General features: G+C 38.0%; 1 protein-coding gene across 3 annotated transcripts in view; it reads right to left on the minus strand.

Moving 5' to 3' along the window:
• The window catches only part of LOC129758689 (influenza virus NS1A-binding protein homolog), a 126924-nt gene that overhangs the window by 3918 nt on the left and 109512 nt on the right, over window positions 1-13494 (minus strand). For all 3 annotated transcript variants that reach the window (XM_055756267.1, XM_055756266.1, XM_055756268.1), the window contains 4 exons: window positions 1177-1295; window positions 914-997; window positions 550-687; window positions 40-378 (listed from right to left, as the gene is read on the minus strand). In XM_055756267.1, the coding sequence (XP_055612242.1) occupies window positions 40-378; window positions 550-687; window positions 914-997; window positions 1177-1295 (680 nt within the window). The remainder of the gene's footprint in view (window positions 1-39; window positions 379-549; window positions 688-913; window positions 998-1176; window positions 1296-13494) is intronic.

Raw genomic sequence — 13494 nt, forward strand, 5'->3', positions numbered from 1 at the left:
ATCTATTTGAACAGGCATATTATGTTATTTTTTTCATACCGATACTCCATCCTCGGTGATCTGTCTGCGGGTCCAGTTCAGCACCAGCCGATACAGCGAGGTATCGGTTACCAGTGACATTTCCTGCTTGGTCTGGTGCAAAATTTCTATCAGAATGCACGGCAACTGCAGGAACGCCTGCTCCTGGGTCACCTCGGCAAAGTTCTTGGTAATGTAGCCGTCGACCTCCTGCACAAACTTTTTGTTCCGATTGATACCCGGCAGCGAGCGAATCTCGATGCAGCACTCTGGTTCCAGCTGGTCCACCATGTGCCGGGCGCATTCCGTGATCACGTTGTCGATCTTCAGCTGCCAGGCAACCAGATACACATCGCGTATCTAGAAAATTCGTTATCGGTAACTGTTCCAGCTCGGAACGTACACATGTACGGTATTCACACAGACAGAGATAGAGATATAACCAGAGGACAGTGTGGGACAGATGGTTGTTTGGTTTTTATGGCAGGAATATGCCCTCTTGTTCTCAACTCTAGATCTCAAAAAACTCACCAAGTCATAGGGCACCTCTAGCGAGCCGGTGTAAGCGTACTCGACCAGAAACTGAAGCCCCGATGCAGTGATATGGCCGTTCAGTCGGTAACAGGCCACCTTATCGGTACCTTCATTCGGGGTCCCGTTAATGTTTTCCTGCAATGGCAAATTGAAGCAAAGAAAACGAAACCATCAACCTCCAAAAACTTAGTCGAAAACACTTTCATTTTCACGCAAAAACTTTTCGAACAACTTAGCTCTGAAGCACCGATAAAATTCTGAAATCTGACAAGACAAGACCATAAAAAATAAAAACGAAGCGCTTATAGGTACATTACATAGAATCCAACATTCTATTCTAACGAAACCACACGAAACTTACCGTTTCCGAACTGAACAGCTCCATAAGATACGGTGAGACACTGGCCAGGACGTTCCGATGGGCATGAATTTCAGTGTTGCCAACCTAGAGAGTTGAGGGTAGGAAAGTGACAGTCATCGTTAATACCGGTGTGTAGAGTCAAATGTTCATCAAACAAGTTCGGCATTATTATTCCAAAAATTTGACTAAAAGTGGATCAGGATTATCTTCTTTTTGTTTCAACAGGGTTCCCCTGTCATACCGTAAAACCCGAACGAACTTACCAACAACATCACGTCACAGAACAGCCGATTGCGACGCATTGCGCTGAGGCTTTGCAGGAAGTTGGACTTCATGTTTTCGTCGGTGAACCGCAGAAAACCGAGCGCCTCCATGGCGTCATCTGTGGGAAAAAATGGAGAGAAAAAAAAACGAATAAGTTTAGTTGTTTTGTCTTCAAACTATAATTTAATTTAAATAAGTACTTGTCAATCTAATCTAATCGACGAAGATCCGTACTTTCTATACCTATACATAAAGGGTCGTGGTCCTTCGAACCGGATTCTTCGTTATTTAGATATTTAAGTATGTGAATAAAAATAAAGTGCAGGATTTTATTTCAGCGCGAACTGTCCCACAACATTCTACAAAAGAGTCCCATTCGATTTTCAACTAAATCACACCGAAGGAAACATCACACACGTCTTCTTGTCTGATGCATGCCTGCCGTAGGTCGTCACCATAAGGTAGGGTCAAAGACCTTTCTTCATTAGCGCCGAACGGCCCAATGCAATTCGTTCTAAAAATACCATATTATTCTTCCGCCAAACCACCAACAGCAGCTGTAGAGTCAGAGTTTGAAATTTACTCTAGAAGACGCCAGCAAATTTCACACACTCTACCACAGATAAATGCGGAAGTTTTTATACGTTTCGAAAATTCAAAGTGCGTAGAGAGAGATACATAGATTATAATATACCCAGAGGCAACTCTTTCTTTGCGACAGAAACTTGTTAATTATAATTGCAACATTACCCAGCTGACCAACCTGCACAAGCAACTATCTTGTGTGTCATTGTTGTTACCGATAAGTTTGCAAAAGCAAATCACGCGGCTGTCGGCCTTTGACATGTATTAACTAGCTAGTTCTAGTTCAGTGGGTTTTGAAATCTGACCTTGAACAACAACGATAGTGATTTGTTGCCGTTCCTGGTCAATTTCCAATCAAGTTTAGCGATTTTTGCCGAACCTATAGTGGAAGGGCGGGGAGTTTGTTGTATCCTTTTCGATTTAATTTCTCTGTCAGTGTTCCTCAAACTTTTGAAGGTAATCTGTAACCTTGAAATAAATTGTGTACAAACCCTCCGCTTCATATCATAAGTCAGTTGATATTATCAATCAAATCAAACCGGTTACCCTTTCAGGGAGGGCAAAATTGTTCCAATTTAATAAACACTGATGTCACAGCTAGGGTTTTGAATAAGTTTGTTAAATCGATATAATGTTATTATAGAAGGCAGCTGAGCAGTTGCAGCGGTAGTGCCGAGGGCAGTTTATTACGCTCCGGGCGAGGGTGATTGGGAATAGGGTATAAAGAAATTTGAAACCCCGGTTGCTTCCTACTTATAGGAAGCACTTTTTCTGACGTCAACGGCAGCAGCCAAACTTTACCGATTCCGAATAACAATCAACAACATCCAGCCAGCCAGCAGCAAGGTGGAAAACTACGATATAGACTGACTGACTGACTGACAAGCCGGTTGACGGTTTGATGGTCAGATTTTTGCCTGATTTATTATAAACCTGGATACCTTCCTTTTTTCATAGACTAGAACATGCAACGCTAAACATTTGCGTCTTATTTGCGTTGTTGATAAACTCGGGTTAAGGCATTGAAGCAGTTTAAACTCAAATTGATTCAAAGATTTAAAGATTTCAATACAAAAATCAGCACAAAGGACATCATTAAAATTATTTAACAAATGGCAGGATTTAGTTGAAGACGATCATCAAAATTCACAATGCCTTTAGATAATCCTGTCCATCCATTGCAAAATGCCTCTCAGTTTCCATTGGACTGCCACTAACAAAGTCCAGGTGTTGCAATTGGACACGAGCATGTCAGAGCTCCACTAAACTGAAAAATAATGAATTATCATCAATCAGAACTTCAAAAAGTTATCAACGAGTACTAGTAGAGGGCGAACACTAAATTATTGCGACACCGAAAATGTCATACAAATTTTCTTATCATGTTTAGAATCAAACCAAAATGTTAGGGTAGTTTTATACATACATTTACTTCAAAAATCAAAAGAAAAGTTAATCGATTGAGCCTTGAGTGTAAAATTAAACGCACTTTCGCCTGATGCCCTCTATCAAAGTCTTTACAGTGTCATCCGGTACCAGATTCTCAGTTTTTTTTTTCATTTTCTTAACATGTCCTTCTCGTCTTTGACTGTCTCCTTGCTCTTCCGAAGTTCCCGCTTCATTATTGCTCAGTACTGCTCTACCGGGCGCAGCTCCGGACAGTTTTGCGTGTTCATGTCCTTTGGAACAAAATGAACAGAATTGGCCTCATACCACTCCAGGACACTTTTAAAATAGTGGCATGATGCCAAATCTAGCCAAAATAGCGGAGCTTCGTCGTGCTGCTGCAAGAACCGGAAAAGGTGCTTCTCGAGGCAGTCAGATTCGTAAATTTCGCCGATTACTGTGCCCTTTGTCACGAAAGGCTCACTCCTCAGTCCGCAAGAGCAGATGGCCTGCCAAACGAGATATTTGGAGGCGGACTTCGACATTTTCTTCTTCTTAAATTTGTCGTCCACATCGAATTTGCTCTTGCCGGTGCAAAACCCCAACCCCGGAATTTGCTTAGAATCGGCTTTTATATACGTTTCGTCGTCCATCACACAGCAGCCGTATTTTGTCAGTATCTTCTCGTAGAGCTTCCGTTGTGCTTGAGTTTTAGCCGTCGATTGTTACCACTTATGTAGTCCAGCTCTCTTCTTTGCATTCTGGACGTAGCTCTCCGACATGTCGATCTTTTTAGCCAAATTACGGCTTGAGGCGTTGGGATTTGCTTTAATCATCCGGCCGTGGCCGTGGAGACGGTTGAATGGTTAATGTTCAACATTTTTTCCCAACTGCCGGTGCGACAGGTCAGGAAACAATTTGTTCTCTCGACTCGAAGACAGTAAACATCATCTTAGACACTTAGAAAACCAATTTAAAAGTTTAAACAATCTGCTTTACCGTCAACATGTTTCACGTGTCAAGAAAACATGAAAAATGACCCCTCATCGTTTTGGAAACATTTGCATCGCTCGAGTCCTACGACATAAACTTGCCCTTGCCGTGCTTTTCCGTTCAGGATATCTACGAGAACCTGACAGCTGTTGACCCAACGAAAGGACGTTTCCCAAGCAACCAAAAGTCGCATACTTAGGGGCCGTTCACTAATTACGTAAGCACCATTTTGGAAATTTTCAACCCTCCCTCCCCCCCTAGTAAGACAAAGTAAGATTTTTCAAAACCCCCCTCCCCCCCTAGTAAGATCTTACGTTTTTTTCTTTGAGAAATCGACACGTTTTATTTCATTCAAAAATAGCTTTAAAAAAAAGAGAAATCCATGCTTCAAAGCCAAGCACTTTTTTAGTATAACTTGATAACTGCATATGAAAAGCACAATTTATGCAAAACAACAGATGGAATGTCACAAACTATTATAAAAAACATTATTTAAGACTGATAGCATGTTCGGGGTAACAATAATCTTCAATAAATTTTCACAATCGAATAAACAATATAAAATCTTAATTTCGATTAAAAACAGTGTGAAAGAACAGTTTATGACCTAAAAATCATAAAAATGAACAAAATCATTCTATACTACTAGATGGGTGCAAAAATGTTTAACAACAATTGCGTTGTCAACTAATCTGAAAAGTTCAGACTCATTTCAGCGGTAAGCGATAAATTTTCAGGATTATTTTTGTTTAATTTTTTGAAAAATTCAAAGTTGATAGTGTCTATTACTATAAAAACTGTCTAGAAACTCATTATATAGAGCGCCTCAGATTGATTTTTGAAGATTTTTCTTGATGAAGTAATTTTCGGAATATTTTTTTGGTTTCGATTATAGTCGTTTTACCATCATTATGGCATTCACGACTTTAATTTTCGAAATATGATGAATTCAAATCGTGGTGTCACAACGCTCCCCTTTCTTTTATGTTTCTATAAATTTCTCAGTTAAAAAGATTGTTTTCATGAAAAGCGAAAAGAGACGATCTTTTTTAAATTATGTGATTTAGTGGTTTTGGAGGCATGTTAGTTAGAATTGGCTCTTAATAAATTTTATAGAACCATCATTTTTTTTTTTATTAATTCAAATTAAAAGATAAAAATAAACCAAAAATAGGTTTGAAGAAAATAAAAACCTAAGTAATATGATTCCCAATGGCTGTGACGAATTATCAATGTAACATTTCTTACGTAAGATTTTCTGAAACCCCCCCTACCCCCCTAGTAAGAGATCGTAAGCAAATGTGAAACCCCCCCACCCCCCCTATGTGCTTACGTAATTAGTGAACGGCCCCTTACTTAAACATGCAATTTCCAAGTTCACTTTTGGCTGAGAAAAGGTGTTTTGGGACTTTTACGGGCCTATGTTGCATACAAGTTTCCTAGAAACTTTCAGCGCCTTCTGAAGGGTAAGAAAGTCGATAACGGAACTTCTAAGCGGTTCCTATGCGACTTGTCCTCACATACGCATTTCAAAGGAATCGTGCGTCTGCAACTAACTTTCTAATGAACCAACAAGTTCACATCTTGAACCTTCAGGTAATTTTCAGGCGAATTGTCAAATATTTTTGACAACAGCTGTCAATTTTTAAGAGTTGTTTACATCACAATCCATAAAATTGAAAACTTCAAACAAATTTTCTGTTCGTGATAGCCACGGAAGACCCAGTTTTTCAAAATGTTTACCATCCAGAGGAGGAAAATAATCTTTCAATAGCATCATCGATCGACTGGTCCTGGTTCGGGAAGCCCGTTATGGATGGAGCCAGAAGAAGCTGTAATTTTGGCCAAGACCGGTGCCCTGAAGACACTCCGGCAGAGCTTTATGTGGTTCGAGCTGCTCGACTAATAACTTTTTGTCGTTAATTATAAAGAATGAATATGTGTAAATTTAATAGGCAGTAAGAAAAGGTACGATTAAATAAATAAATAAAATTTATGATTCCAAGATTTTGTGTTTATTATTTGATCCATTGAAAGTCCTTCAATAGAAAAAAAAAAAATACTTAAACTGCAGCTGTTATCATTTACGAAAGGTTCTCTAAAAAAAGCAACAAAAAAATCGGTAGTTCAAATACAGCTTTGAACAGTGTTTTGACATGAGCTGGTATGGTCGAGAGGCAGATGATTTTACTTCCTCTCTAGATTGGAAGTAAGTGGATCAAATCCTGAGACGGTGTGCAGCTATTTTTGGATTCCAAGGTAAGTAAACATTTAATTAAGTAAACATTTAAGTCAATGAGATACACCATAACAGACCGGCAATCTGTCATCTGCTTGTCAGAGCAATCTGTCAACCAGATTTTTTTTCAGCGTGTAAAAGTTTTTTGACGTTCTCTTAGAAGCTGAATAGCATTCTCTACAGCCACCTAAACGAACTTCAAAGTAGCTTCAAGAACTTAAATTTTGGGCTGATAAGCATTCTCTTCAGACAAAAACGAGAGCTGATTAAGCTTCTATGGAACCTTTTTAAGGAACTTCTGGTTGCTTGGGTTTCTAATGCTTGGAAGGTCTCAGAAATTTCTCCGAGCGTTTGTATGCTGCCATAAAACTTCTTATCCCAGAGTTTCAGCATGGGTTCGTAAAGAAACGATCTACGCTGATGAATTTGATATGTTACGTTAGTTTCCTGAGTAATAGTCTGGAGAAAGGTTGTCACGCGGATTCAGTCTATATTGACTTTGCAAAAGCGTTTGACCGTGTCCCGTACAGAATTTTCCTTGCAAAAATGGATTGCCTAGGTTTTCCAGCTTGGTTACTTGATTGGATTGCCTCATATCTATTGCACCGACAGGCTTTCAAGAAAATTAGGAAACCACGATCACGAACTTTCGACTCCCCATCTGGAGTACCGCAGGGAAGTCATTTAGGACCCCTTTTGTTCATAGTTTTTGACCTATGTAACACTTTTCAATCCGACAGTCTGCTTTATGCTGATGACCTGAAGCTGTTCAGCCGAATTAGCAGTGCCATTGACTGTTTTGCCTTACAAAACGACATCGGCAGATTAGAAGACTGGTGCCGCTTGAATGGAATGACGGAAAACACCAAAAAATGTAAGATAGTCAACGTCACTCGTGCACGTAACACAGTCAATTTCGAACATCAACTCTCAGGGATCAACATTGGAGAATGTCAAGTCCATTCTCCACCTGGGAGTGGAAATTGACAACAAACTATCAAACTAACACAAAATAACTAACATTAGGATTTTTGCGTCGTGGCACGAAAGACTTCGACGACGTCTATGATCTGAAAGCAGTGTACTGCTCTCCGGTTCGTAGTATTATGGAATACGCCGCTCAGGTATGGGCTCCTACTCAGAGTACACACTGCTACCAACTTGAACGTGTCCAGCGAAGCTTCGTTAGGTACGCTCTCCGGCGCCTTCCTTGGAACGAACCACTTTGACTTCCGCCGGACGAGCAAAGGTGTGCTCTGATAAGCATTGCTTCTCTCGAAAAACGTCGTACCGAAGTACAACAAGCATTTATTTTTGATGTCTCAACTAATTGTGTTGACTCTGCTTACGTACTGGAAATCTGGAACGCGTCAAGTTTTACATTTTAACGAGGACACTACGACAACGTCAGCTCCTCTGGATACCTTTTCAGCGTACGGCATATGGCCGAAACCATCCCATAGATAAATGTTGTGAACGTTCCAACTCAGTGTACCATCTTTTTAATTTTGATATGTGTACACGTAGATTTATTCTTATCTAAGTTTATGGCATTTCGGCAAATTGAAATTCTAGTTAGAGAGTAATTAAGACAGAAATGAAAATTGATAGGTGGAAAGATAGATTTAAGAACCATCTTTGGCGGCGTACAGGAGAACGGAGTGTGGAGGCGAAGGATGAACCACGAGCTCGCGCGACTCTACGGCGAACCCAGTATCCAGAAGGTGGTGAAGGCTGGCCGGATACGCTGGGCGGGACATGTTGCGAGAATGCCGGACGACTGTCCTGCAAAACAGGTGTTCGCTACGAATCCGGCAGGAACAAGACGAGCGGGGGCGCAACGAGCGAGGTGGTTAGACCAAGTGGAGCGTGATCTGGCGAACGTGGGATGCCCGAGAAATTGGAGAACGGTTGCCATGGACCGAGTGAATTTTAGGAATTATGTTCGTCAAGTTATGTCGTGAGACGGAATACTATATAAATAAATAAAACGTAGATTTAAATTAGGATTAAGTAGTATCAATTTAAGTTATAGTCATAGGTCGATTCACGCACTGCCTGGCCTCACTGGTTTTGACATTTCGCGATTCCTGTTTTGATTCCTTATTTTCCAATTCTACACGCTGAGGAAACAAAGCAAACATTTGGGTCCTCATTGAATTCTCATTCACACGTTTTTAGCAAAAGTTCTCAGCTCAATTTTGGGATAAAGAATGAAAGATAAATTGAATATTTTAAGTATCAAATAATGAAAAATCAATCCATTTGTTTGTTAATCCAGCTGAAATCCAGCTGGAATTAATGGACTTAAACCTATAAAAGATAAACCACTGACCACACTGACTGGACACTCGAAAATCAACGAGAATGTCGATACCAGAAATTTTCATGTTCGAATTACTGCCGCGCAATATCGACGATAGGAGCTGCTTCTAGCCAAAAACTGAGAGGAATTTGGTTCTAAGTCTCATGTTAGTGTGATTAGTGGTTTAATTATCTGATGTTATTTTTATTCCTCGAAAATATCATATCGTATAAATTCATAATATTTCAGCCTTTTCTTTCAGAATGTTTACTTGAGAATTTTCCTATATTGGATTCTTATGTCCCTGAATGGTGTTGTCGTACAAGAATGCATGTGCATTTGTTTACAGTTTCCGGTCAAAATAACAGAAGAAATTTCCGTACAATCGATTCGGCACATTCGAATTCTTTAGAAGTTTCCACATTTGGACCTTCGATGGGATTTTTTGTTTCAAGTAGACGCGCTTTTCCAGAATTTTCAATACAAAGTGGATTGGTCCAGAAGAAATGTGTTGAAGAAGGGTTTTGAAAAAATGTTGAAACATTTTAATAAACAAACCTCCTTTTCAAAATTTTAACGAATTTTCAACTTTCTGTTCATTTCCAAAGAGATAAACATGAGAAACAAAAAATGCGCTAAATTTAATTCACAAAATGGAACTTGGTTTTTTGCTATCCTTAAACTGAGTTTTGAGTTAAATTCCTTGACCGTGCAGCTACCCGAAAAATTTCGCCGCACCCCATTTCTCGTTCGTAAAATTTTGTAAACAGGACGTGCGAACTGTCACCACAAAAGGGAGAATACGTCATCGTGAATCGACCCATTACGGTATTTCAACCCAAGATGAACTATATAAAAAAATATCTGGCAACTCGCGTTGGTTCACCTCCATTTTCGTTGAATCGAGAAAGCTACTTTGAGTTTGACAGCATGTGAACAATTCACATCAATGAGAAAGTGTGCAAAATTTGGTTGATTTTTACCCAGTGGTAAAAAAGTTATGCCCTGTTGAATGTTTCGCAATAATTTCGTGTTCGCCCTTTATGACTGGAAAAAATACAGCTATTCTCGTAAAAAAGGAAAATTTCACTTCACGAAATTCGCTTCATTTTGACAATTTTCATTGAAAATGCTTGAAATTTGTCCAAAAGATGTAAAAATGTTTTATCTCGCGGCACGGTTTCATCAAAATCGATTGACGCGGTCAAAAATTAGGTTTAGGTTTAGGTACAGACTATTTCATTCTATTTTGGACGGACGGATGTTTGTATGGAAAATATCGATACTTGCGTGCGTTCATTAGGATGTAAGATGTGTTTTTTTTTTGCAATATTATCAAATTTATAGCTTGCAATGAACTTGGAAGAACTTTGTTTATCCGTTTAAGTTTTGTGAAACTTATTCTTGTTTCCAAAAAGTTCTTCCAAAGGTGATTATATCTAGAAAAAAGATGATAGCTGATAGCTCATTTACTAGTTGTTGAACATTCAGAACTTTGACAGAATTTTGTTGCCTGTAAAAATTATCAATCGACCTGTTTTTTTTTAATTTTATATTAATGTTTCTTCTGTTACGATGCAAAAGAAAAAGAAAAAAAAAATTTTACCCAGTTTTCATAAAAAACCATCATTATCAAATTGATAGCTGACAAACCCGTTGATTGTTCAAAGAATTACCTTGTGTGAGTGGTGAAAAGTATCCAAACTCTGTAAAAAATGTCCACAAAGTTCAAATCAAGCATTGTTGTGAAGCACATGATTGGCAACTAAGGTTACCCGATCAGAAGAGCATATCAAAATCGTTACTCAAACCTATCTCAGCGAGATATTTATATCTGATTCAGTTATAGTTTTGAAATGAGATTTGTTGTTTATGTTTTTTCTAAAACAACATTATATCTACTTTTGATAAAACAATTTTTTCAAACGCATTTTTGGAAGCTTTAAGTTGAAATTAATCGATTACCCATATGAATGCAAATAATAATTTTTGAGGCATCGTTTCATTTATATTTTCAAAGCTTAAGTATTTATATTCAATCTAGTACTATAATCAACCTGTTTACTTTTATTTAGAAGTATGAGTCGAAAAAAATAGACTGGGGGCTGTTGTTTTTCTCTGTTTTGATCTGCCTGGTATAAAAGCGGCTATTGGATTTTCGAAACGTTCATTTCAGTAGGTACATCTAGTATTTCTTCTCAAATCCTGATAATCCTATAATCCAATTCATTCTATTTTCAATGCATCAGGTAAACTTTCAATGTATTCCATTCATCTGAACGACACTCGAAGTCGACTGCCTGCCCGTCCGCACGCATCCCTTTTAAAATTCCAATAGTCCGATTCAAATTCTTCAAGTAAACGTGTAGAAATTCCCATTGTCCAGTTTCAATCCACACAAACGACTGCCTGACTCCCGTGCGCACGATTCCCTTTGAGAATTCCAACTGTCCGATCCCGATCGGGCCGGTCCATCAAAATTCCAATTCATCAGGTACACTTATGTGAATTCCCATTGGCCAATTCTATGGAACGCGAACGACTGCCTGTCTTTGCGCGCCATCCCTATAAACAAGCAGCCAGGATCGAGCTATGCAGAATCAGTACAAAAATAAACAACTAACTTCTATGAAGCTCAGATAGAGTAGTAAGCAAGGACGCACAACTGGTAGGATGGGATGGGATTGGAAAAGTGATGAGCTCGATTCTCATCTTTTATCGCCATCTTTTTTGCATGCAAATCCAATAAGATTTTTAGTTTATATATCCTATCTGGATGAGTTATAATTTTGTTTAAATTATAACAACGGTTGATATGATTTAGTTATGGTTGCATAGACTTTTTGATATTATTTGAGATATTTTAACATCCTACGAGTACTAAATTATAACTAATCCAGATAGGAAAAAATTGAATATCAAAATATCTCATCTTGATATAATTTAGTTTTTCTCTTCTGATCGGGTAAGGGTCATCAGGGAAGTCATGTCTCATACCAGAATTTTTATTTTTTAATAATCAAAAAACTAAGTGTAGATCGCTGAAAAGTTCAGCACATTTTTTCTCCGATAAGGAGAAAGTGTTGCCTCGTTATGAGTCATGCAAACCTAACCTCAAACAACAAATTTTTGCTAGTTTCAGAGCTCGTAAGCTGTATAGCCGGTAGCAAGGCTACGAATCAGATGATTTTTTGATGGACGACAAAACTTATGAAAACTCTATATATCAAACAAATTCCAGCGTTTGAATCCCATAACATGTCTGCTCGTGGTAAGATCCCTAGCATATTAAAGTATGTATTTGCTGGTTGTTTTGTATAAAATAAAATGATTTGGTTTTTGCTCCGATGTTTCTAGAAAGTTCCATCATAATTCCTTAGAAGAATCTAGAACATGGGTGGTCAACATTTTCAACAGGCGGGCCAAATTTAAGAAATGAGATTGGCTGGCGAACCAAAAAAAGGTAAATGGTTCTGGAGTATTGAAAAAACAGATTTCTGAGAACGCTATTAGAACATTTGCCTGGTACCATCTATAGGATATTTCCAACCAAAAAACGCACGACACGCATCATTATTACGTGCATTTTTCTCTGCTCGCTGCCTAAATCACCTCCTACCGTAGGACTCGGAGAGCAAACAAACACGTTCTGCTGAACGCGTTCTGCTGAACGCGTTCTGCTTGTGGTTCTAGACATTCAGGAATGATTTTACGATCATAATTTTCATATTTTTGTGAAATCACATAGCGTAAATTGTTGCACCCTATTAGAATTGAAATTAAATTCTCTTTCCAACGGATATAGTTTTAATTGATTCAAAGGGCGAGAAAGTACTGAAAATCCGGATGCAACCTAACGCTGAGCTAAAAAAAGAGATTAAATTTCAATATGTAAAAAAAATCGTGTTAAGTAGTCAACTTTGATAAATTGTAGTAAATTTATTTATCGTTATGTCAAAAATGTAAACACAACAAAATGTTAGAATTAGAATGAATTTTGTAGTCATATTTTTTTTAAAACTTTACCAGCCCTCAAACAGTCTTTACAAGCAATTGAATGAAAAGTAGGTTTTTCAGACGAATTTTTTGAACTTTTCGTGGCCCTCTTATTAAAAACTAAATTAAAAAAAAAATATTTCTTTATTACATTATGTAGATCATATCTTAAACTTTCATATGCATAAGATAGACATTTTTTTGAGTATGTAATACATGAGCTGCAAGAATTTTTCTAAGGCATGTTTTTTCGGATTTTTTTCTTTCCCGCTAAATAACGAGAATACTAGTAGCTTTAGCTGTATATAATGTTCTAAAAATATTTTACTGACATTACAAGGTTTCTAGTGATAGAAGTTTCATATGAAATTCATAATAATTCAAACGACTTAGATAGATTTTACTTTTGGAGTGTCAAATTGACACTCTAAGTCGGAAAAGGGAGTTTTTTTGTCCAGGCTTCCAGGGTTCGTCCATAAAAAAAAGTTAAGATGCAATATTAAAGAACTTTTGAATTCATTTAGGGCTCCCGTAGAAATTTTTGTTTTTGAAGCTTCTGAAAAAAGTTAAAAGCATTCAAACTTGCAATAGTGTCAAATTGACACTCTAATGCGTATGAGGGTTAAAGAATTTATGCAAAGTATCATCACACATATCTCCGATGGCTGAATCACCTGAATGGTACGCAGGCAGAATGATAACAAATTGCTGCAGCTGATTGTAAATAAACAAAGCAAACAAGACGGTACTACTAATCGCACAACCGTTATTACACTTTGTTTGTCCCATCGAGATTATTACCAATGTCTAGTC

The sequence above is a fragment of the Uranotaenia lowii genome, chromosome 3, assembly GCF_029784155.1.
Source record: "Uranotaenia lowii strain MFRU-FL chromosome 3, ASM2978415v1, whole genome shotgun sequence".
Lineage (NCBI taxonomy): Eukaryota > Metazoa > Arthropoda > Insecta > Diptera > Culicidae > Uranotaenia > Uranotaenia lowii.